Genomic DNA, 25,429 nt, shown 5'->3' with positions numbered 1-25,429 from the left:
CAGTGTTTACTTCATTTGCACTGCAGAGTGCAAATGTGAAGGTCAAAATCCGGCGTACATGCTTGTACGCCGCCTTTTGCCCTTTAGATTTGCATGCCACGTTGCAAATGATGAAAATTTGGCGGCGGTGACCTGGCTACTCCTGAGTGCAAACATAGCAGGTCCCCGCCGTTAAATTATGACCCAGAGCAAAATGACCTCCTAAGTGTCCATCTTCTTTGTGTTACAGTTTTTGAACAAACACTAAGTGACCTTCTTCCAACCACTTAAGTCATTATACCCTGAACCCGTGACCGCCACAAGTGGGAAAACACACCGACGGGAATACCTGCTGTTTAAAATGCTCTCTCACATTCCAGTAAGGCTGCACATTTGTGAAATGCCAAAAGTCAAATCCTTTTTCTACTTATTATCAGACATGCATTATTAGTGAATCTAATTTCAAAGTATTAACCTGTATCTTTACCTGTCTGTTTACCGATTAAATCAAACATCAAGTGACAACATTCAGAGTGCTCTAGAGTTGTGTGCACTCTGCAGCGTTTCAGAATTGTTATAAACATTTATCTAGCATTATAAACATGGATGATGGACTATATTCACATTAAGCTTAACATTGCATTCCGTGTCAGCGGGCGCCATATTTGAAAGTTATACATAATGATTAAAATGCATTGAAATCAATGTTTCAAAAATTCTTCAACATTATTAACAATCATAATAAAAAACCTAACATCTTGCTTACTAATTAATTTAAAGTGCACCCAATTATGATTGCAGGACATTTGTGTGACTTTCCAATAGCATCTTACTTGACACCAATGTTTGACATCATAATTTGGTTTATTTGAGCATTTCTCCTTTGTCCTTGTAGAGGGGGAATTCAAATTATGTTTTGTTTCTCGTTCATTGCATTCGAGATTTGAAGAATTCAAAGGAAATTTTGTATGCTTTTCTCTGTGAGTTATCTGGCCTCTGTACCGACCCTGGATTTTTTACTGCCCTAAACGAAAATTACCAGGTACACCCCAATAAGCCTCCAACAACATCATCACACATTTGCAGGTAGTGGTGGAGTGCAAAGGCTGTGCAGGGAATTCATCCCAGAACCTGCACCAGCCTTTCTCTCTCTCCCATCACTTTTCCCATTCCTTCTTGATCTTCCTCCTCCCCATCCATCCAGCCTTCTCCAACCGATGCATCCATCACCCTTCTCTTATCCATCCATCAATCCAATGTTCATTCCTTCCATCAATCCAGTTTCACATGCAACTTCCAGGCCACACTCTTTCCCTTTCATCCATCAATCTTCCTATCTTAGTTTCCTTCAACCAAACCCTTGATCTTCTCTTGCACCCATCCATCCATCCACCATATTCTTCCATCCATAAACCCAACCTTTCCATCAATTCAACCACCCCAACCTCCATCCATAAATCCACCCACCCATTCCCCTTTTCATTCCTTTGCCTTTCTTTGTTCCTGCCTTCCTTCTTATAGCCTTTCTAAACTATCCCCTATTACCTTTCCCATCAATCCATTGCTTAATTGTCTTTCCCATCCACTCACATCCATCTCCTTATCCATCCGTCATTCATCCATCCCACCGCCTTACCATTCCACCCATCCCATCGCCTTACCCATCCACCATTCAACCATGCCATCCCCTTACCCCTTCAAGACATCCATTAGTTCATTTACCTCAACCACCATCTTTCCCATTAATCCACCCTTTACCCACACCTTCATCCATTCCACATACTCACTTATCCTTCAATTCTTGCTTTTTTCTACCTACCCATCTATTCTAATTGTATCAGTTTATATATTCTTCCTTAATCCAACATTCATTCTCCCCGTATCCATTCTTTCAGCCATGTTCCCTCTAGCCATATCTTCCTTCCCACCTATTTCCCCTTTTGTGCATTGCTCCTTTTTTAAATATTCCTATTTGTTCTCTTCCATATTTTCTCTCTGTCACTCTATTGCCTTGCTTCATACACCTTTTTCTTTCTTCTTTTTAATTCTCTTTTTATTGCTGTCTCACCCCTTCTCTCTCTCTCACCCACATGCCCACTCTCTCTTTCTCTTTCCAAATCAGTAACCTCAGTGAAATCTCCTCGCTGTAGAAGGAAAGTTATTTTTTTGGCCTGTATAATATCCCATTTGGTGAGTAACTGAGTTATGTGATGGGGCCATGGACCACTGACTGTATTACAAGTAATTTGCATATAGAGTGTGAGATTTGCAATATTGTATGGTTATCAGTGTCAGGCTGAGATCCTGGTGTCTGCAGAAGCTGCTGAGCCCCCGACAATCCACCCAAAATGTGGCACTCTGAGCTGATACTATAAACTGCTCAGTTTACCTCACTTCCAGGGGAAAGGGGGAAGGGACAAATTAGCAAACACCAGGCTGGAAGCTAAAGGCTAGCTGTTTCTTCACCTGTAGTAAAACATAAACATATAATACACCTTGTTATTCATGGAGTACTATACTAACCTTAATTATCAATATCCTTTACCAAATAAAGTAAAAACCATACCTGGAACTTCTCAACAAAATGCCCAGAGAAGTGATAAACTGACTAGACTTCCTTACTAGTTGACTTGAATCTCAACGATCATTCAGCCTTCTTAGTAGGTCCATGAATGTGAAATTAACTTTGCAGGTAATCTTCTTTAAACTCAAGAAGCTTGAACAAAGTCTTAAGTTCATTAAAAGTAAATGGAAGTTCTAGTGTTTCTGGAAAGAACTTATATTTCTTCTTATTATTTTTAGAGTGTCTTTACTTAATAAAAACTGTTCTTCAAACTTGCAACAAAAAAATCTCACGTGGAAATATCTTGAACATGCATAAGAATCCAAACTGAGTGAAGAACGTAGATGCGCTGAAGACTAAACCGCGGGAAAAACCACACGCGCTTATCCAAGGAGCGAGAAAACTCACACGCGCTGAAATCGAAACCGCGGGAAAAATCCACACGCGCTTTGTCCAAGATGCGAGTATACGCACACGCGCTAAAATATAAACCGCGGGAAAAACCACACGCGATTAGTCCAAGATGAGAGAACACGCACACGCGCTGAAGTCGAAACCACGGGAAAAATCCACACGCGCTTAGTCCAAGATGCGAGCACACGCACATGCGCTGAAGTCGAAACCGCGGGAAATATCCACACGCGCTTAGTCCAAGATGCGAGCACACGCACACGCGCTGAAGTCGAAACCGCGGGAAAAATCCACACGCTCTTAGTCCAAGATGCAAGCACACGCACACGCGCTGAAGTCGAAACCGCGGGAAAAATCCACACGCGCTTAGTCAAAGATGCGAGTAAACGTACACGCGCAGAAAACCAACCGCGGGTAGAAAAAACACACGCACAATAGTAACACGCGACACCAAAGAGCTCGCGCTAGATTCTCAAGCCAAGACTTTCACGCGCAGGCTTCTGTTAACGGAAAAACCACGCGCTTGATAGATAACGTAGCGTAGCAAAGCCAAACATACGACAGCAATATAGTTCTTAATTAATGTTTTCATATGAACTTGAAAATCAGTTTAACTCTTCTACAATGACATTATAAAAAGAGTCTTGAGTTTTAAAAGAACTTATCTTGTGAAGAGTCTTGGAAACTTATTTTCTTGGATAACTCGAAATCTACTTACTCCTGTTCAGTGACAAAATGAAGCTCCGTAAGATTCCTGTTTACTTTTCCAAAGAAGCCGCTCGACTGCTTGAAACTTGAAACCCCTGAACAAGTTAAGCAGGAGCAGCTTAGTACACGACCTCTCAGCTGGGCAAAGACGATGAAAGGCAGTTTAGAATGTTCACTGTCTTCCCTATAAACAATCACCAGCCAATCAGAACTTAGACTGAGGACCTCCATCTTGGCTTGGGGCATTCTCCATAGACTGCAATGAATGTTAAGGGCAAAATTGGCTGTTTTAAAATTAAACTCATCATAACTTCCAAAAACCTTTCTATATAATTTTCCCCATACCTAATGTGATTCAGAATATGTCACTGTATCCTGACAGTACCTGACAATCAGCCAGTAAAGTTAATTCTATCACTCTTGGGATTTCTGTTTCGTCTGGGCAAGAGATCATTTCCCAGTCATAGGTTATTCACACATACTCCTAGTCACAGGGTTCGACTGCTTCAAGCAGGACCATTTTGTTGTTGCAGATTTCTAGCAGTGCGAAGTAGCCAGTTCTGTTTATATTAAATCCCTTTGCCCTAATCATCGGTACCCTGTGTTATTCCCAGACAAAACTGGTTAAACTTTCCCCATTTGTCTAGGAGTGTTCTGTCCCTCCGTCCTCATGAAAAGTGCCATTAAGCTTATCACTAATTTTTTGAGTTGTCAGTTGCCACTGACTGTGATATGACATACGTATCAACATTTGCTCATATGAATCAGAATCCACTTGGAGCCTTTCAAACCAAAGTTAGTCTTACTGTAAGTGTATCTGGGTGTTTTTTAATGGGTAGGAAGAACTATTCTGTTTGGTGCTTTGTGACCTTAATCGGATAATGTGTGTTTCTTCCAACTACAAATGACCTGGCCATCATGCCTTGTTTGATCTTCATGCATGAAACATGGCAATCATTGCTCTATTAGTCTCAACTATTCCATGACAAAAGCTTACAGAGAGGACTCACTAATTATTTGTTGAACAGACTCACAGGTCTAAAAGGGAGCTGTCAGACTCCTTCTGAAACGCCAAAGACACATACACATCATCTCAGGCCTATGAACACTAAACTGGCGCCCGATAAAAAAACAGGATTGAGTTTAAAACCCTTGCATCACTCATTACACCTTTCACTACAGGCGTCCAGAAGCCACCAGAATGAAATTCATCACTACAAGCCAACCAGAAGGTTACCTTTCAGTAATGTGACAATAGCTACTGTGCCAATCTTCAGTTGGAAATGCCACTGAGGATCATTCTTCTGTTTTCTCTCAGCCAAGCTCTGGAATTCTATCCCTAGGTGACGTTCCATAGAGGAAATCCACCTAGCCTTCAGAAAACCCTTAAAATGTGGCCAAACCTAAGCACCCTGGGCCAACAGCCAGACCTCCCATTCCCTAAGAGCATTATCCAGCAGAAGCTTCTCTGCTTACTCTCACCAATATGACATGTGCCTAAATACAATGCTTTAGCTGAGTAATTTGGGTGATCATATTCTTTCATGTCAGTCTTACTGTACCCCTGCACTGCACACACCACTTCAAACAAAGAATATTTGGGAGATTGACTCCTTCAAATGGGTCTCCCCCGCACTATAAATGCAATCAATATGATGAGAACTCTTCACCTGTAGGCAACAGTTCAAGTGTTTCAGCACGACCTGAACAATAACCAAAAAGCTGGTTTTCGCTTGCTCAGTTCTCCCTCCATTCCACAAGAACCCGCTCGCACCTTATTATCTTAGAATTTACACTACTACTCACACACTCAGATACCTGCTGACAAACATACCACACTGAGCAACAGCACTCCTCTGTTCTCTAGTTCTACCACACACATCCCCACACTAGCAGATAACCAGATTTTGCAGAACTTACTTCCAAATGGATTAATATTGTGCTCCCCCCCGGGATGAAACCCTCTGGATGAAACGCAGAGCCAAGTATCCCTGTCACTAAATACGAAGCTTCATGCCAACGCTCAGGACTTGGGAGCTTCCAATCTGCGCCCATCAGCACCTCAGTTTTCCCACATGCCTTCCACTCTGTCCCAATAACCAGCAACCCACTCCCCCCACCGCTTTTCCTGCAGGATCACATGCAACAATCCTGCCAAAAAGGAAGCGGTGCATTGCACAAGATCACATTACATTACATTGATTTATTTTACATGCCTGCAGACTATCCGAGTATGGCGGTAATAGCAAATAGTCATTTAGAATATCATCTGTTCTACTGCTACATCTGATTATGAGTTTAGAAATCCATATATCAGAAAAAAATGCATGCATGGATATGCAAATAATTCCTACAGGAAAAGTGGCAGCAAAGGTACGTGATTAATTGTCGCATACAGTAATTCCACCAATCCCCAGTTTGCTTGGTGGTTGACCATCCAGTGCACCTATGCATGAGTATTTCAAGCACGACCAAGCTAGAGAGGGGAGACAGAGGGAGGACTGGACAGAAAGACTTGCTACGCTTAGAGCATTCAAGGTTGTTTAAGTGCGCAGAACCGAACAGGTAGTGCGAGGGTGGAGGAGGGGGACATGTGCGCCCAGTCCAGCAGGAGCCAGGGTAAAGTTCTGAATAGTTGCCCCTATCATGGAGCATATTTCAGTAGTGCCAGGTAGAGTGCAGCTGCCCTGGAGGCAAGTATAGGACTGGCGAGGGAACCTGGGACCTGTGAGGCTCTGGGGGTCCACCAGATGAGCAGTCAGCTAATTGAGCAGGTTGGGGAAGAGAAGGCGGGAAGGAAGCAAGCGAAGAGAAGGAAGTTAGCGGGGGGAGGGAGAGAGAAAGAGGAAGAGAAGATGAAGGTCATGAGGAGTTTCCAGAACTTGAGGAGGTCAGGTTCAAGACGGAGAGAGGTAGGAAGGCTGTTCCAGACGGAGGCACCTGTATAGTGTAGAGATCTACCCCCAAATCTCTGTTTGGAGAAATGGCCCACCCGCAGAGAGTTGGAGGAGGCCGAGCGGAGGGCTTTAGAAGGAGAGTATTTGGGAAAAGAGCATTGTAGATAGTGAGGGCCCTAGCCCCAGAAAGCCTTGTGGACTGAGGGTCTTAGACTTGATCCTTGCAGCCACAGGGAGCCAGTGGAGAGATGTCCGTGCCGGAGGGATACGGTCCCTGGGCTTGAGACCAAAGAAAAGTCTTGCGGTTCTGTTCTGGGTAAGTTGAAGAGGTCGGAGAGTAGAAGTAGGAAGATTGAGAAAGAGACTGTTGCAATAGTCAAGTCTCTAGAGAACCAGGGCTCTGGAAACAATGAGCTTCTGGGGGAAGGTGAGAAAAGGTAGAATACCTCTTAGGACGTGCAGCTGGTATTGGGACTTTTTGGACATGTCTGACATGTGAGAAGAGAAGGATAGAGTAGAGTCGAAGATGACCCCCAGATTTGTTGCCTCACTGGTGGGTGGGGGCGCAGGACCAAGGGAGGCCTGCCAGAGTGAGAGTGGGAGCAGGGGTCCCGATGAGGATGATCTCTGTCTTGCTGGCCGTAAGGCAGAGTTCATTAGCAGCACACCAGGACTGAATTGCGGACAATCAGCAATGAGCGAGGAGGAGAAAGAGGCCGAGGGTAGCCTGAAAGAGAGCTGTGTGTCATCCGCATAGCACTGAAAGTTGGAGGTAAAGACAGCCAACAGGGCCATGTAGACATTGAAGAACCAGGGGGATAGATTAGATCCCTGGGGGACAACACAAGTAGAGAGAGAAATAGCGGAGAGGAAGGACCCAGGAGAAATACAGGAGAAATACAGTTTTAAACATAGTGAAAGTGAAACTGTTTTTTTCTTTTTACAGAGGATTCCCAGCCTGACGGGGAATACTCATGAGCATGTGAATCCATACCAGACACATGCTGGAGAACAATAGTTACAGGTAAGTAACTTAAACCTTATTTTTAGTACCTGACCACCTTTGTATTGTAAAGGCATTTGTAAAGTGCAACTTTCTCCCAAAGTCATCTTGGTGCTCCTGGGAAGACAGATAGCCTGGGAATAATTAGAAAAGATAGATTTTCAAACATTTACGAAAAGCAGGATTGGCACTTGTGGCTCTCAGAGCGAAAGAGAGAGAGTTCCAAAGACCAGACCCGACCACTGAAAAGGAGCGACCACCAATACGATAGTATTTGACCAACGGAACAGGGAGGAGACAGGCATCGGCAGAGCGCAGTGCTCCAATCGGGATATAAGGTTGAAAGTTAGCCACAAGATATTCGGCATAAAAAGCCTGATGTACCGAGCAGAGAGCCTTGAAATGGATGCACTTGGCCACTGGGAGCCAGTGAAGCCTGCGAAGAACAGTAGAGATGTGAGAGTAGCAAGGGGTGTAGAGGTAGCCAAACGGCAGTAGAGTTCTGAAGGACTTGAATATGTTGTAGAATATAGGCAGGTTGAGCAAGAAGTGACAAGAGCACAGACTACAGGGGCACGAAAATGGGCAGGAATACAAGGAAGGACTGGACTAAGGAGCTTCAACTGAAAGTAGCCCCATTGGCAATCAGACAGACACAAAACCTGGCCATCGACTCAGGGATGGAAAGATCAAGGCGTAACAGGATTTGCATGTCATCCACATAAGAATAGCGGAGGAAGCCGTGGGAGAAGATACGTTTGGTCAGATGTTCAACATAGGCGTTAAATAAGGTCTGGCGCCTACACAGATAAGGAGGAAGAAAAAGGGGTTGGCGACGGCCAGAGAGAAAAGAGGAGATCCAGTCCAAGATGGTGCCCGAAAGGCTGTCCCCCACCATGCTATCCAGCAGGACCCCATGATCGATGGTATCAGAGGCGGCTGAGCGGTCGAGCAGAAGCAACGCACTAATGCCCACCTTGTCATGGGTCCGAGCTAGATCATCCATGACTGAGACCAGGACACCCTTGGTCCCCCGCTATGGGTGAAAACCAGACTGTGAGGAGTGAAAGAAAGAGGATTCCTCAAGAAAGACAGCGAGGACAGACCAAAGATTCTGGAAGTAGAGAAATAGGACGAAAATTAGCTGGAACCAAAGGGTCCAGCGAGGGCTTCTTCAACAGCAGAATAACCATCTCATTCTTAAGGGAAGTAGGAATCACACCTGTAAGGAGAGAGTTGCTGACAGCTCCCATCAGCAGGTGGAAAATATGAGGCATGATGCCCTTAACTATGCAGAGAGGAATAGGGTCCTGGGGAGAAGAGGATTTAAGTTTCATAATGGCAGCAGCAACATCAGCAGCTAAGAAGATCGAAAATACTGACTAGGAGTTGGTGGGTGGTGATGCAACAAGGAGCAGAGAAAGAGCAGGAGGAGGAAAAGAAGTAGAAGAAATACTCAATCGAATTTTACTAATTTTGTCCGAAAAGAAATGGGACAGAGAATCACAGAGATCCTGTGAGGGGAGAATTGGATATGGCACAGTGGAGGAAAGACTGCGTACAGTTTTAAACAGCTTTCTCGAGTGATTGACTGATGTCTGAATAAGGAAGGTGTAATAAGTTTTTTTGGCACTGATAATAGCCGGATGGTATTGTAAAGCGCCCTGGACTAACAGATTTAGCTGTGGGGGAGTACGAGATCCTCCATTTATGCTCCAACTCTCTGTGCTTCAAACAGAGTGCCCAACGTTCATCTGTGAATCTGTGAATCATCACTGAGAAGGACGAGCAGATGGCCTACACCTCCTAAGAGAGGCTAGCCGGTCCACCACTACTGCCAGGGTTTCAGACAGCATGCGCAGTTCAACATAGGAGGGCCATGCGTGTCATTCACGGATCTGGATGACAATGTCAGCTTGTGAAACTGACCGGCAACCACGCTGAAGAACTGTGTTCAGCTGGGGATTTGGCTTTGAGGCCCTAATGTCCCAGATAAAGGGGACAACAAGATGGTCAGTCCAGGTAACTGGAAATGCAGGAAAGATAAGGAGCTCAGTATCTGCAGAAAGAAGTAGGTCTAGGTATTGCCTAGATGGTGGGTGGAATAGTTGACCTATTGAATCAGACAGACTCCTTCCTAGAGGACACACACATTTGAACTTTGGAATCATTGACATCATTCACCTTAAGGTTAAAGTCACCTAGAATGATGAAATGTGAATGCTTCAATTGAATATTGGCAGCAAAATCGAGTAAAGAATAAAAAAAAGGAGGGGTCGTGATGGGGTGTGGGGCAGTAGACCACCAGGATATGAATACACAAGGTAGATGATAACGAGAAGTGCACCAACATGACCTCCATTTTGATCTGATGGCTGATGGCAAGCAAGCAACAACCTCAACAGGAATTGAAAATGATTGTGATGCTGCCCGTCCAGTTCTAGGAGGGAGGGTGGTCAGAATGCAAAATTTTGAAGTTGGGCAATAACATGTGGATCAGTGCAGGGCCAGCGCCTGACCGAGCCTGGTCTCAGTAATCAAGCAAAATCAGGAGAGAAATCATTCATAAAATCATAGCAATGAGCATAATGCGCCACAAGCGAACGATCGTTAAGGAGTAAACAATTAAGAGGCATATGAGAGACGCATGGAATTGGTTGCCTTGCCGTGTATCATGCAACCATGAGGCAATACACTAGCAGGGGGTGCAAGCAAAAGTAACTGCTTAGGTGAGTAGGTCATTCAGTTCAAGTCAGTTTGAGTAACCCAAGGGAAGGTGTCGCCAGTGCTGGCTGTACCACGGACGCACACAGACGGGCTTGACTTGGGCGTGACTTCAATAGCATACAACCTCTGGCCCTTTCGACTTTTTGGCATGTGGTAACTAGCAATCTGTTGCTTTGCACATATGAAGGTGCTTTGTCAGTTTCTGGACGAAATTAAACTAACATCATGTTCTTACCCTAGGTCCAACACCAATACTTGCCAAATATGCTACAAATATACCAATCATTTTCACAAATCTTGCTTGGCCGATTAAAAATTAAATAATGACAAGATGCTTGGGGAAGAATATCAGATCACCTTTAATATGTTACTTAATAACATATCAACCTCAGAAGGCTGAAGTACTGATTCAGGACTGCTGAAATATGAACTTGAAAAGTGCAGGCAGGACAATGTGAGAGTTTTTAACTCCCTAAGTTATCCAGTTGTGATACACTATGCTGTTTAATCAATTGTGCAGTTAAAAAGAAAGATGTATTTAGGATATCTACCCATCAACCTTTCCTGTCCCCACCAGGCCTTACTATTATTATAATGTTTACCAGTGGTTCCTGACACATTTCTACTGTGTCTAAGCACTGTAATAATAAGTGTTATGTTAGTAAAAAATGTGACCCCCAAAGCCAATGCATTACTAAATGCTGTAGTATTCACATTTAAGGAGAAATAGCTGGTTAGATAGTTCAGTAGGTTAAGTGCTCCTTACTGGGATCTATGTGTACTGCAAGTCATAGATTTGAATCCCAGCAATGCCTACTTAACCATATATGCCGCTGATATGGTCAGCGGCATATATAAGTCCCATACCGTGGCCTCATCCTCTTGGTCCTCCTGATGATGCTCCATGTACGCATCAAAACACTTTGAGGAGTCACGAGTACCCTTACATTTTTTGTTTGTAATGAACTTTTGGATTAAATTTTGATTGATGGATATTGTCTCTACAAACTGATTACGATGAACGTCTCTCGGTGGTAATGAGAATAAAAGTGTTCTTTGTTACTTAATGCAATGTGTGGGCTTTTATATCAGTTGGATATTCCTCTGACTTTATCCCAAACCAGTTGTATGAAGCATGAACTGGCATTGGGTGGCATTACTGGACATTTGATGACATCAAGAAGCAACTTAATATATAAAGCTATAACTTACATCTTTTGACCTTACCTAGCCTGCAAGGCTATAATAGACATGAGATGGCAGTATCCTCAAACGGAAGTTAAATTAGCCATACTGTTTTTAGTAGCACCAGCGAATCTGGTACTTTACTTGGTATTGGGAAAATGCTTACTAGACCTGACCTCCGCGTTTATAATTGGTTTATGTTGGCAGTAAATGGCTACATGAGGCTGTAGTGGCATATGCATGGCAGTGCCCCAGGGCTATGTTGTTCCTACTGGGTCTACCCCTGTCATAATGTGACCCCTTCATGGCCTATCGAGGCAGCACCCTAGTTAAAATGGGGTTGGTACCTGGTAAGTCTTATGTCTGCTTTAGTAGTTTATGAAATGTAAGCTTTTGTATGTTTTTTTACAGCCGCCAAGTTAGGTGATGTTATATTATGTGATGTCATCAGCGTCGAAGGTCATATGACATCACTTCCTGTGGTGTCATTAGGGGTGTGATGTCACATCTGCTACCCCTGGCATTTGGGTGAATTGATGTCCCTGAAGGTGACATTGCTTAATTTTAATGTGTCAGACACTTTCAGATGTCTAGAAACCAAAATCTTAGAAAATAAATTTGTGAATGTTTTTGTCATGAAGGAACTAATATTAGTATGTAAGGCTGGGTGGTGCAGGTGTTAAATAGATTGCCTGTATATGGAACAACCTACAGTGGTGAACAAGGTTGTTATGAGGGGGAATCCAAAATGGTTTGTTTGGCACTAGTATATTTGTGGATCTTTATTGAAACAAGTGTGCTCTAGTCTCTTGTGCTAAATGGAATTACCAAAAGATCTCAGACCAAATAACTGGACAGAATCAAAGAATATAGCAAAGTACTACTTTGTTCTTCTTTTAATAAAGCAGGGTACACTGACAAACATCGGCTGACATGTGCACACACACACACACAAACTTGATTACACAGAGGTCTTATACCTCAATATGAGTCACCTATGCCATCATCCTACGTGGCAAACCATAAAACCTGCGGGAGGGATTGGTTAGGGGAACATGTCTTCATATAGAAAGTATACAGGCTAGTACTTCATTGGTGGTCTCTTATCTGTGAGACACACCTCAAGCTACCTCTAAATACGTATAATACTGATTACAGTGAACACAATGGCAGTGGATTGGTCTATACCCACTGATTGGTTGGCATTCTACCAACCTTGAACTTTTGACTCGCTAGCAGCACATAGAGAAATCGAAACCCAGGTGCTCTAGTCATATCAGATTGCTCCCCACTTTCCCAATTAGGCCATCATCTCTCATAAATTTGACCATAAGCCAAAGTTTCCTGTCAGTAGTTGACTTTGCTGTTGCTCTCTTTTCTAGGACATTCGAGGGAATATAAGCACATCATTTATCTTCAACTGATGCTTAATGAATAGCCCTTGTTTTTGACTTCTGCATCACTTGTGAGGAGACCACAAATGTGTCCATCTCGACCTCCTATTTACTGATATTTGATTACATTCAGCTGGGTGTTGTTGCTCCCTTGGCCTCTAGAGACTTGCTCACTCCATTGTGTATGAGCTTTATTCACTGTTTATTGTCCAATACTTGGCTCTCGCATATGTTTTCTTCTTCGTTAATCTAAGAGAAATGTGTCTCACGCCCATGCAGTTATCCGTCTGTTTGCCTTTGTGCTCTGCAGTTATTTGTTGAAATAGCATCCTTGATCCTAGTCCAACATAGACTCCTCTTTGTTTGCGCATGAAGCCATTTTCCAGCATCTCCTGACTCTTTACTCTAATTTGTTTGAGGTAGTTAGACTCAATCTTCACACGAGCCGGCATCCATTTTCCAATCGTCGCCATCCTTGCCACATTATATATTTTTCTATAGCACGCTTCTATTTGTCTTGTATACCATGCGTTGCTGTATATTTGCACTTATTGATCCACAAGTTACTTCATCTTCTTTTTGCGTACATGATTACTTTATCATTTTGTAAATTTTTCTCTTGCCGCTTCAGTTACATCATCATTCTCAAGTATTTTCATATTGTTTCAACATTTTCTCGTATATCTTCTTCATGATATCACTCTGCTCTTGTCAGATGCCACTCAGCGTTCCATAATATCCATTGGTGCGTGCAGACATCGGTCCACTCTCTCAACCTGCGGGTACATTCTATATGGTTGTCTGAGTGCATAACATCTCTCATACACTGAATGCAGTATAGGGACAGCACAGGGGGCCCCACATGCAGCTCTTCTCCTGCTATTCCAATATTATGGCAGTGAGGAGGCAGGAGTTAAGGTATATGTGTTTACCTGTTCCTCTACACACGTTTCCAGGAAAGCTATTTATAATAGATTCGTCACTCGGTACTGTATTAGTGGTCTTACTTTTTAAAGAAATATTTAATTGTATGCATAGTTGTGGAATTTTATAAAAAACACTTTTTAAGTGATTTACATAATGTTACTGCCTTGTATTGGTGAAATTAATTGATGTGCTAATGATGTATCAAAGAGTTTTATAAACCATATAATACGTAAATCAAACATTTCTGAAAGAGTCAACTCAGCTCTTCGTATTTGTGAGGTGGACTCAGTACCATTAAAATGAATGATAATAGAAGTTGTTACAGTGCTTATAGCTGATAAATGCAGCATGAAGAGACTTAGAAAATCTGATATTATGATTCATTGATTGACCTTATCATTGTAAGAAAATGCTGAAGCTCCAAGGTCTTTTGGCAGCGTCTACCAATCGCCTGCTATTTATGCTGAGGCTTCAGGAAGCCAGAATTGGTGGCACAGTGTTGATATGGCTCTCCTCGTTCTTGACATACCATCAACTATTTGTTGGGATTGGTGTTTGCACCTCTGAATTTCTCTCCTTTGCTTGTGGGGTCCCCCAGGGCATCCTGTTGTCAACCACTGTATTTGACATGCATGTCCAGCCTCTTGCTAAAGACTCCCAAAGCTTTCATCTTCAATTCTATTCTTAAACCTGGGCTTTGAAAGTGACAAATGTTTGTCCTTGCTAAACCACGTCAGTTCATTTGCTAACTCATAATAGAATATTATCTTGTCAACAGAGTGTGAAACAACAGCTTTTAATGCTACCATGTTATCCAGACTTGTTTATGTTATTGCTCTTTAATAAGGACAGACCATCTATCTGATTGAATGTCCGCAGATTATTGAAAACAGGCCGCCAGACACCTGATTGATAATTTCCAACTGGAACCTATCTCCCCTGTTATCAGACAGTTGCACTGGTCTGTTGCACACCAGTAGATTCTTTTAAAGACCCTCTGTATTACCCACAAGGCCTTCTGTGGACGGGTTCCCTTTTTGTTTGGAAAAAATCGAGCATTACTCTCTGATTCGAGACACAATTCTGTGATAAAAGAAGTATGGAAAATGACATTCTCCTCGTCAGTTTCCAGCACCACCAATCTTAGGTCAGTGGAAGGATTGTAGGCGAGCTGTCACGCTTTCCAGTAGCAAAAGCTTCTAAAATCCATCCGTGTGGGGCCAGCTTGTGCACCAGTGTCACTGTGAAGATTTCGAAAAAGTCTGGAACTTTTCTGATTCCCGGAAGTGTCCTTCAGCTTTCAGTAAATCAGAAAAGGGGTGCTGCCGTCTAGGAAATGCCTCGATTATAAAAGAAAACGCGTGCTGTGGATGTTAATGGCACCTCACATGTGCTGCATTTTAGCTCCTTTTTCACTAAATGCAAAAATAGGGCCGTATAAGGAGAATCCCCTCGCAGTGCCTCCTCTGGTAACTATGGACTCTTTCAGGACATAAATCAGGGTCGTGCAAGAGCCGATGCTTTCGTGTCAGTTCACCACATTTTCATTTACAGAATAAGGCACTTGTCGGAAAAGTGTTGCTCCTCCTTAACGACACTTACATTACAGACCTATTTGTTGTCTTCAAATGACATGCCCTTGATGTAGGTGTAAGTCCATATAATGCCTGATAATATATTCTGACCTGTATTTGTTGTACATTTAAAAATGACACCTTGTATGTCCTTGTGCATTTCGCAGATATGTCTGTATTTTTGTGTGCATTTAGAAGTGTAATCTGGTCCTAAGGCATTGTATTATTATTGTCTGTGCATTTGTATTGCATCTGACGTGCATTTAAAAAAGTTTGGCCCTCAACGCCCTGCATTATTATTGCCTGTGCATTCATATTGCATTTGACCTGCATGTATTAAAAAACAGGAATCTGGTTCCTAAATTCTTGTATTATTGTGAGTGCATCTAATCTGCATCTGATCTTCATTTGAGAACTAAATCCGACCTTTAAGGCCCTGTATTACCGCTGGAATTCCACCCACCCTCTGTGTTCCCAAAACATCTCAGGAACCAGCATTGGTTGAAAGAGATAATAATCACCACAATACCTGTAGGAACTGTAATTACACAATCACTCCACCTGAATTTACCTCAAAAAATGAATGTAAAAAGTTCAAAAAGAACAGCCTCCATAAAAGCCCAGCCACCCCTTATGCTGACTGCCTTTGGGGTATTAAATAACAAAGAATGGTGTTTTGACGTTATCATTTTTGCTAATCACCTATGTCTCTGGCAGATGTCCTGATTAGCAACCTTACCCATAAAGATTGACATGCCCCTGAAATCATCTGCTCATTTAAATTAGACCTCAAACGCACCACACATGTGGAACTGTAATGGTTTAATCACAACCTAGAACTAAATGAATGGGTGATCCACAACCATTACATACATAATCTAACCAAAAAAGACAACCAAAAACATCATGTCCTTTGAAGACAATAAGTCAACAACCAAATATTATTTTATTTTTATTTTTGTTCAGTGGTTGCCATACCCAGAGGATATTGAAGCGCCTTACAGGGTGAAACATTTCAGAAGGTGGGAGGTGAAACAGAAGTTGGCAAATGTTGACAAGGTAGGATAGGAAGATTGGTATAGACAAGTGGTAACCGGGGAGGTGGAGGGGATTCATTGCGTTTTGAAGAATATTCAAAACATTTTCACACTGTCCAAGAAGGAAAATAATAAAATATAAACTCTCCCTCTTACAAGAAAAATGTATTGTAGAAATCACTACGTCACTGGACATTATTGCACCAAAGAAACAGAATAGAATAAAAACCATAACCAAAATTAACAACAAATGGTTAGATGATGAACTGTCCTCCCTTAAAATGACAATCGGTAATCTGAACTTAGGAGGAGAAAATTATAGTCACTGGCATGCAAAATTCATAACAGAGGCTACCATAGAACTATTGTAACAAAGAAAAAACGATACTATCATAACCATATCTCTTCTGCACAGTGTAAGACTAAAGGGCTGTATGTGATAATTTCGCTTTTTGTAGGTTGCCCAACAAAAAGACTGTTTTTTTCAGCTGGTTTTGGGTGGTCTGTCTAAATTGTTTTTGTTTTCATTTTTTTCAAAAGGTCTATTGACTTAATATCGACTTAAGAAGTTGGCAAGATATACAATTAACTAACCCTCTGATATACAACTAGTAATCAAGCCAAACCCTCAGAGGGCCTGTATATTTCTCGTGCTACAGCCTTTCAGGATAAAATGGCCAGAACTCCAAAATTCAAATCAACATTGTTGATCACCTGAAAGGATCCGATTGAGCAGCCACAATTACCCAGTACCATCAGCCTAGGTTTATTGACTTCAACTCCGTCACACACTGGGAAACTGATTAATATCTCTAAGAAACTTTACACCTCAGATGAACAATCTTACCAATGCACAAACACGTTGATCAAGGAATGCATACCTTACCTGGTAGAACCACTGACCGAATTGTGTGGCCTATCAGCAACATCTGACAGTATCCTAAAGTCTCTAGAGCTGTCAACATGGCAACCCTTCAAAAATATTGAGTGCTGAGTAAGAGATACCCAAAAACCTCAAACCCACATCTAGCATTTCTTTTATTAATACACATATTAAATGTTCATATGGGAATAGATAGTATTGCTTTGGAGTAGATCACCAACTACCTTGATGATTGTACCCTCAGAGGTAAAATGGGAGACTTCAACTCAACAATGTTCCCTTAAAGTGCGAAGTGTCCCATGGCTCCATCCCATCTCCTTAGCTATTTAATGTTTACATTAAACCCATAGCAGCCATTGTCAATCTTTTCTCAAAATCATTCCAATTATACAAGGATGATTCTTAGCTACTGCTGAACCTGGAACCTAATAAGAACAATCGTATAACTGAATGATACCCAGTGATTTCATCGCAGAATATTCACTGCACACATTTTTCAGTGCAGAATATTAATTGCAATGAAATTCATTGATCATTTAAAACTGAAAGAAAGTGGTTGTTTTGGGAAAGGGGATATTGTTGAGTTTATATGTGGGTGTGGTTTTTCATGTGAAATGAGTTTAAATTTGGTAAAAAATCTGTGGTAAAAAAACATGAAACCCAAACTCCTCCTGAGAATGCAGGATTGGACAGTATATAATATTTGCCTTAATGCCTCCAATGCAATTATTATCTTCCTTGTGATCCCAACATCAGTAAACTGTCCTTTTAAATAGCCACTTCTCATTGGTAAAGCAGCCACCCGGTCGGTCCAGGGAAAAACCTAGACCTCATATTGCACACTAAACTCTCACTACAAACACAAATAGACTCTCTAACCCAAAAAGTGCACTTTTTGCTCCACCTTCGTGTGAGAAATTTCACTTCTTGTAAAGGACACATTAAATTGGGTTGACCGAAGCCTAGACTATTTAAGTAGTCTCTATCTAGGACTAATTGAAAACCAAATAGACCAACTACAACATATCCAAATTAAAACAGCTAGATTTATTATGGGGCTCAAGCCTTGGAACCATATCTCAGTAGGCCTGAAAAAACATTGCTAGCTCCCAGTCACAAAGAGAATAACACACAAAAATCAACAGGCTAACTTTAAGAATCATCCAAATGTTTGCTCCTAAATACCTGAAACCTTAATGAACAAATATGTCCTTACAAGATTGCTAGGATTATTACAGGGTAACAAACTAACTACACCCTGCTTCAAAAAACTGAAAAATGGGAAGAGATTGCTCGCAGTATAAGAACCAAAATGCTGGACCAACCACAAAAACAGAACATACCCTGAAAAGGTTCAAATGTAATGTAAATATCTGCTCACATGAACAGAATATCTAACTCTCACATATCTGTGTTTATTAGTCAAATAACTTCCACTCCCCCCATGACTGCTATACATTACCCTACCACACATTTTATGCCGTGGTTAAGGCAACACTGGTTTAGTCATGGCAAATTTGCCAATGCGGTTTCACAAAATCCACCATATATATAACGTGAGCAAGCGGTGAGAGCACGGCGAAATGCGTTGTTCTTTTGCTTTTACTTGCAACGTGACAAATTTATAATTAAGGGAACTGTTTGCTTGGGCTTTCTTCGGTGTCCCTGTCTCAATGCTGAAGGCCATTCAGGCGGGGGGGGGGGGGGTGGGGGGGTGTGGTGTGTGTGTGTGTGTGTGTGTGTGTGGGTGTGTGTGTGTGTGTGTGTTCCTTTAATGACCTCTAATTTGCCTACCTAGGACCCGCTAAAGGTTACTTGACTTGTTCCTGTGCCCATTTGTTTTATGCTTGTTGGAATATGAATAACCTGTTAGAACCATACTTTCTGTAATCTGTGGTGCCGCAGCAAATGCTTCGCCCCCATTCTGTAGCCCAACCATCAGCTCAGATCTTGGATACTGACCGCAACTAAGCAGACTACTTGGGCACGCCCCAGCCGGTTCCATGTGTTAAAATTGCGGCAAAAATTGCTGTTTACACAAAGAATCGTGGCAAAAAATGTAATAGACACCCCTGGACCCATTATACTATTTAAGGGGATCGGTGGACACCCCCGCAATCCCCGGCTTCCCTTAAATGGTATAATGGGGTGCACCTTTACTGGGTCAAATCACAGCATTTTGTCCGCAATTTATTTGTACAGCTGACTTTTTTGCCGCGATTTTATTACTGCATACCCCCCAGCCCATGCTTCCTATTCCTTGTTATGTATGTAGCACCTCTTTACTGTACCTGTTGCCCTGTTTTGTTTTTCCCATCTGCTTTGAAGCTGCGCCCCTGTTAGTGCATTATAAAATTCAAAATAAATAATGTGTCTCCTCCGAAGTTGTTTATAATGGAAATCATCCTACTTGACCTTTCCCCTTTTACAGATAAAGTGAAAATGTTTCCCAGTGACACTTTTGCTTCAGTTGATGCGTGCCCATTTGTGTCGTACCCACAGAGACCTGTTGCCTATAGGCCCACAAGAGAGAAGGGAAGATCTCAACATCATGCAACTGCACTCATGATAAAGCTGGGGCAGGGAGTCTTTGGAGCATAACAGTTCATCTAGCATCCCTCCAAAAATTATACTCGGGTCTCTCCTTTTTGCAAGCTTAGCCTCTACATAAATTCATCCATGAGCAACAGATTAATTGCTAGTTAATAACTCTCCCTCCCTTTCTTAGCAGGCAGTGGAGTTTTCTTTGGATGGCATATCAACACTGCAGCAGAAAGGGTTCACAATTGACCTTGCAAAAGGATCTGTTGAGGCCGGACAGAGAAAACCCATCAACATTTCATGGACACCACGTGCGGGACATGATGTAAGTTTCAGCTTTTAAACTAAGTGTATCCTGTTGACTATCGTCAAGTCTACTGGCTAAACAGAAATAACATTGTATTTAGGAAGTGGTGAGTGGCTCAATGGAAAATCATGTCTCAACTATGTTGTCTTGTCTAGCCAAGCATGTTGAACTCTGTGTTACCTTTAAATAAACCAAGTTATGTTTTGTTGTGAAAGTTGCAGGAGCAGTTGCTAAATACTTCAGATAGATCAGCAGAGGGAGGTGCTAAGAAACTGTCAGGAGGCCAAAAGGATCCCAGTGCACCTCAAAATACAAAGGTAGAAGTGTACAGAGTCTGTGTTGTTTTAATTTTCAGGGTATGGTAGAACCAGAAAAGACAGAAGATCCATGTCAGCTTGTTTTAAATACCACGACCCGCAGACCCTGTGGCTAACAGCCACAATTAAATCCCAATGTCCTCTGTTGCTTACCGAAGGGGTTTTGTAGTCTAGATCCCACATACAGAGTTATCCAATGTTAGATGCATGGCCACTAAACACTCCTTTAACCTGCATAGACATGCAACACCAGGGGCTGACTACCATTAATTGAAAGGAATGGATTGCCAGCTCAATATTCAGAAGGAGCTGAAATTATTGTTTGCAGTTGGTTGGAAATAGCCTGCAATGCATGCAGACCTAACTAAAAAAAGTAGTGACATCTGTTCTCCACCAGTTGTGAAGGAGGGAGCAAAGACTAGGATTATCGTAGCCACCATGAATATATTTTTCTATATCCCATACATGTGCAATCCACATGGTAAATACTTGGATGTAAAGTCTGCTCTGTAAAAGCAAAGTATCATTACTCTATGGATTCTTCATCTATGTGAAATCCACATCATTTAAATAGCAGTCCAATTCCTACAAACATCCTCCAGTGTGCACCTGTAGCCACTATAGTGGACACTTCTGTTATGTGATGTCGTCACGCCATGTCATCTCTCATGCATGAAAGCACCCAGCACCTAGCATTTATGTCCCTTACTAGTTAATGTCGGATGATTCCTGCTAGCCCAACATTCTCAATGGCATGCTGACATCAGATAATCTCCATGGTAAACTATGCCTCTACCAATAAGAATTGAAACCTAAATCTGCTTCTGGCAACATTGAACGGTCAAGTGTGTCTTATACATCTCTTTCTGACATGTTGTGTTAATTTGCCAAATGTCTAGTTATAATTTTATGGATCTTTTAAAATGTGTGGATTTTGTACAAAATTCCCCCATGTGGGCAGGAACCTGCAACTTTATGTGAGGACTGGTCCCTGCCTTAGTGCTGGGAGGATGGATCAGGGGTAACGCGTTTGTCTTGAAAGTAAGACAACGCAGTCCAAAACAAGTTTGAATTCCTGCCCCACACTCACAGACTGGTTTCCAATGGTAAGTTCATTAAAAAAAAAGAATTGATTACATAATGTTAAGTAATGTGATCAAAGTGAGAAGTGTTTGAGGGTTATTACGTTTCAGTTCATACAAAAAGTCCCAAGGAAATGATAAAGCAAGCTAGGACCTCTGAAATTTCTTTAAGATAAAACCATGGGCTAAAGATAATTTTACTTTCAATTCTTTCCTTACTGGGCTGTAGGCACATCTCGCTTGTTGACTTTCACTTTTTTTTAACCCCAGTTTTTACTTTGGCAATATACAAAATTACTCTTTTGCTCTGAAACCTACAATTCATTCAGACTGCGAATTATGGGCTCTGTGTTGTACTGTGCAGTGTTGTGTGCTGCTGAACCCTGTTCTGTGCCCAGTGATCACAGGAATTGATGCACAGTTTTTGGTGAAATCAATTTCATGTTGCTCTCATCATCTCCCTTTTGTCGCATTTTGTGCAATGCCAGTTCTACCTGTGTGATCAAAGCTTCTCTTCGTTATTTCCTGAAATATCACTACACTTGCCCGAAGCTACACCATGCTTCTGATTTCCTTCTACTATTTCCATTATTATAAGTTTAATGCATTATTTTCTGTTGAACTTATCCAGGTTTTGCACACAAAGAATTGTTCAATACGATCTCTTCCTGCACTGACACATCAAAATCGAATGCTAAATACATGGGTGTCCACAAGATAAAGTCGGGCATGAAGTAGCTCCTTGTTTCAGATACTTGTTCTGTCCTCTTGCACTGTCCCACTGAGTAATACATGTTTCTGGCAAGTTGCAGGAGCAGAAGGTAGTTGCAGCAGAGACAGATCAGAAAATATCAGGAATCCAGAAAGAGGTCAGTCCAGACAGAAATATGAAGACAGTACTATACAGCGCCGTGCAGGTTTTTTGAAATTCCCAGGGACCCTTAACAAAGGAGCTTTCCAAACCGAAAGAGATTTTGATTCAAAGTTTTATCCCCCCCCGGCAATTAGTGTTCCACAGTTTAAAGGCCGTTTTGTGGTTGAGTCGCACTGCCCAGGATAGGTGGCATTGATTTCAAGGTTTTTGTGGAAGTACAAAAGGAAAATATAGCAGCCAAAATCTGTATGATTTACAATACTAACAGATTTTTACGGCATTCTCACTCCTATATTAAACATGTAGAATATCTGTGTTGAACGCTCTGCTAATTGCAAAACAGCTCTTAGAGATATATACCAAATCAAAGTTAGGCCTATACATTACATCATTGGTGTTGTGGTCATTCCATATCCAAAACTGCCATCGATCTGACTAGTTAACTATGTATTTAAGTGCTATGTTTATTACCAGTGTGCAAACGTATGGCCACTTTGCAGTGCTAAATGTTTGTTTCTTAATTGGCCTGCATTTGCATCCATTTCTTCTTTAGAGGATCTGGGGTTACACGGCATCAGGTAATGCCCCAGGTCCATAGTTACAGGCCCGAGCGAAGCCAGGGCCCTAACTAAAGGCCTGAGTCATTACCTGATGCTGCAATGCCCACCCCCCTGGCAAGGGGCTTATTGACATTAGTACCCCGGCCCTTTAGACGGGAGTACTAATAGCGTGTTTTTTTGCTTGCGAGAGGCTCTGGCGTTTCGCAACCCAAAAAACATCAAATAAAAGGCTGCCATGGATTGAGAAATGAAGTCCGTTCCCCCTCTTCAAGGTGGCCATTTAAAACAGTTCTAAAAAGTTTTTTTTTTTTAAATGGCCGCCATTAAGACGGAGAATGGACTACACATAGAGACTGCTCCCTTTCCATGGTGGCCATTATGAAAAAAGTAAAAAAAAAATGAGTTGCAGATGGGGAGCGGGCGTGCTGGTGAGAGAAGTGTACCTGGCGAGTCTGCTCCTGAAAAGGAACTAAAAGAGAGAAGGTAAGTGGGGCTGGAGGGCGAAGGAGGGAAATTTGTGGAAAAAGGGTGGAGGGGGTATGCGGATGGGGGAGATGGAAGAGGGCACAGCACTTACCTTGTTCGCGGGTGGGGGAGATGGCGCCCACTAGTTTTAAAGAAGCTCAGAGTGGCAGGATTACCGTATGATAATAACTCAATTCCAAACCTCCCCATATCGCCGTTCCGAGCCTCCCCATTGGCTGTAAGGACAAAGCCACGCCCCCGCCGGGTACTAATGTTTCCTAATGTCTTAAATCTGATGAGCTGGGGTGATGCCTTCAGACTTATCATGTTTTAGACAGAGTCTAGCTAAATGCTTTTTCATTGTTTGAACTTCTGTAATGTATTCTTACTGGCACCAGTAAACAGAGCTACAATAGATGTTAGAGGCAAAACTGGGGCCCAGTGAGCTCAACCCAATATTTTGTTTGTGGATATGGAATTGCACTTCTTTGCAGCGTGGAATTTAAGATACTGATGCTCTTTATCGCTGCTTTTATTTCTTCTGAGAAGGAATAGTCTGAGTCAATCCAGAGCCTGGTGCTTTTTTTAAAAACTTTAATGGCTAGTTTAGGGGTTGGTGCCAGTTGTCCTCATGGTGGGTAGTGTTATCTGGTTATTGTGATATTTCCCTTTGACCGGGATCTCAATTTTGTGAAACATTCAAGCACCGACATCTCTCCTTATCCAATGACATAGTTGCCAGGTGCGCATGCAGATGTTAAACATTACTGGAAGTAAAGAGCTTTGTTGGGTGGGGGGGGGTTGCCAGGGGTTACTGGTCTTAAAGGAATAGTGCGCTCAGAAATATTATTGTCCCGAGGGTTCGGGCATGTGTTTTTAAGCATACGTTGATCGATTGCACAAACATTTCCAATGCACCTTACCGTAGTTTTCCTCTTTTGTAAACATGCAAAATCAGGCCGCAGGGCGCGGCCATCTTGTGATAATCTTATCCGTTGCCCCAACGCACAAGCAGGACTGCCCTTGCAGCACTAAATCATATCCCCCCGCCCCTGAGCCTGACATCACCAAACCTAGTGATATTCTCTTCCTTTCTTCGTGACGTTACTGGGCAACGTAACCAAACGCGCCCAGTTATCACCTACGTGATGTGACGCAGAACCCAGAAATCAACACACATAGTCTCACAACACAGCGCGTCACAATTCAGAATATAAAACTGTACTTTAAAAGGAAACAGCAAGACTTTACAATTTGTAAAGTACTTTTATTTCACAATAAACGCTCAGAGAACATCTGGCTATTGCCATATTCAATCAAATTGGATTTTTTTTATCGTGAGTCACGCAGTGTTCCTTTTGGGTACATAGGGTGTTCGTTTGGGGAAAAGAAGCGCTTTGGTTGCACAGTGAATTGCAGGTCTTGTGCATCAACTTGGGGCTAGACCACAGTAAAGGATGTTATGTTGCTCCTAATGGCTGGTACCGCGTAAGGGCATATCGGCCCTTGACGATCGTCCCAAAAAAGAGTCAAATATATCCAGTTATTGACATGTATCTGCAGCTGCCGGTTGAAGAAACCATCAGTTGGTATCTGGAATCGATGACAATCGCAGAATGGCAGGATGTACCTGTTTGGAAAACATAATAGAAATGTGTCTAAGTAGTCTTTATTACAATTTATCATTTTACTTATTAATTTGGCATCGAGTTAAAACTAACAATTAGCACAGATGTGAAATAATGTGAACAGAGAGAAAACAACGTGGAAAGTACTACACAATTTGCTTCAGAGGATAGTGCTATGGAGTATGTTCAGCTCTAAACGGGATAGGGAAGTTGACACTACAATTCGAGGTGCACATAGATGGCATTTTAATGAAATATTAGCTTTGAACCACATTAGCGTTGCGATATGCCACACAGAACAAACAAGTACAATGTAACCCAGCAATAATGGTCAGCTAATGATAAGTTGATACTTGTTCGGGCATAA

The 25,429-nt window shown here is 42.1% G+C and overlaps 1 protein-coding gene across 3 annotated transcripts in view; it reads left to right on the top strand.

Annotated features, from left to right (window-relative positions):
- Positions 1-25,429, top strand: part of CFAP74 (cilia and flagella associated protein 74) — a 2,332,202-nt gene that overhangs the window by 2,207,113 nt on the left and 99,660 nt on the right. Inside the window, exons 39-41 of one of the 3 annotated variants that reach the window (XM_069610170.1) lie at positions 20,017-20,154; positions 20,352-20,453; positions 22,348-22,404. In XM_069610170.1, the coding sequence (XP_069466271.1) occupies positions 20,017-20,154; positions 20,352-20,453; positions 22,348-22,404 (297 nt within the window). The remainder of the gene's footprint in view (positions 1-20,016; positions 20,155-20,351; positions 20,454-22,347; positions 22,405-25,429) is intronic. The other 2 variants (XM_069610171.1, XM_069610172.1) reach the window with 2 other exon arrangements.

This window comes from Ambystoma mexicanum, chromosome 8, assembly GCF_040938575.1.
Source record: "Ambystoma mexicanum isolate Mex_15411 chromosome 8, UKY_AmexF1_1, whole genome shotgun sequence".
NCBI classification, from domain to species: domain Eukaryota; kingdom Metazoa; phylum Chordata; class Amphibia; order Caudata; family Ambystomatidae; genus Ambystoma; species Ambystoma mexicanum.
The sequence above is the reverse complement of the archived record's forward strand: the minus strand, read 5'-3'. Positions and strand labels throughout refer to the sequence as shown.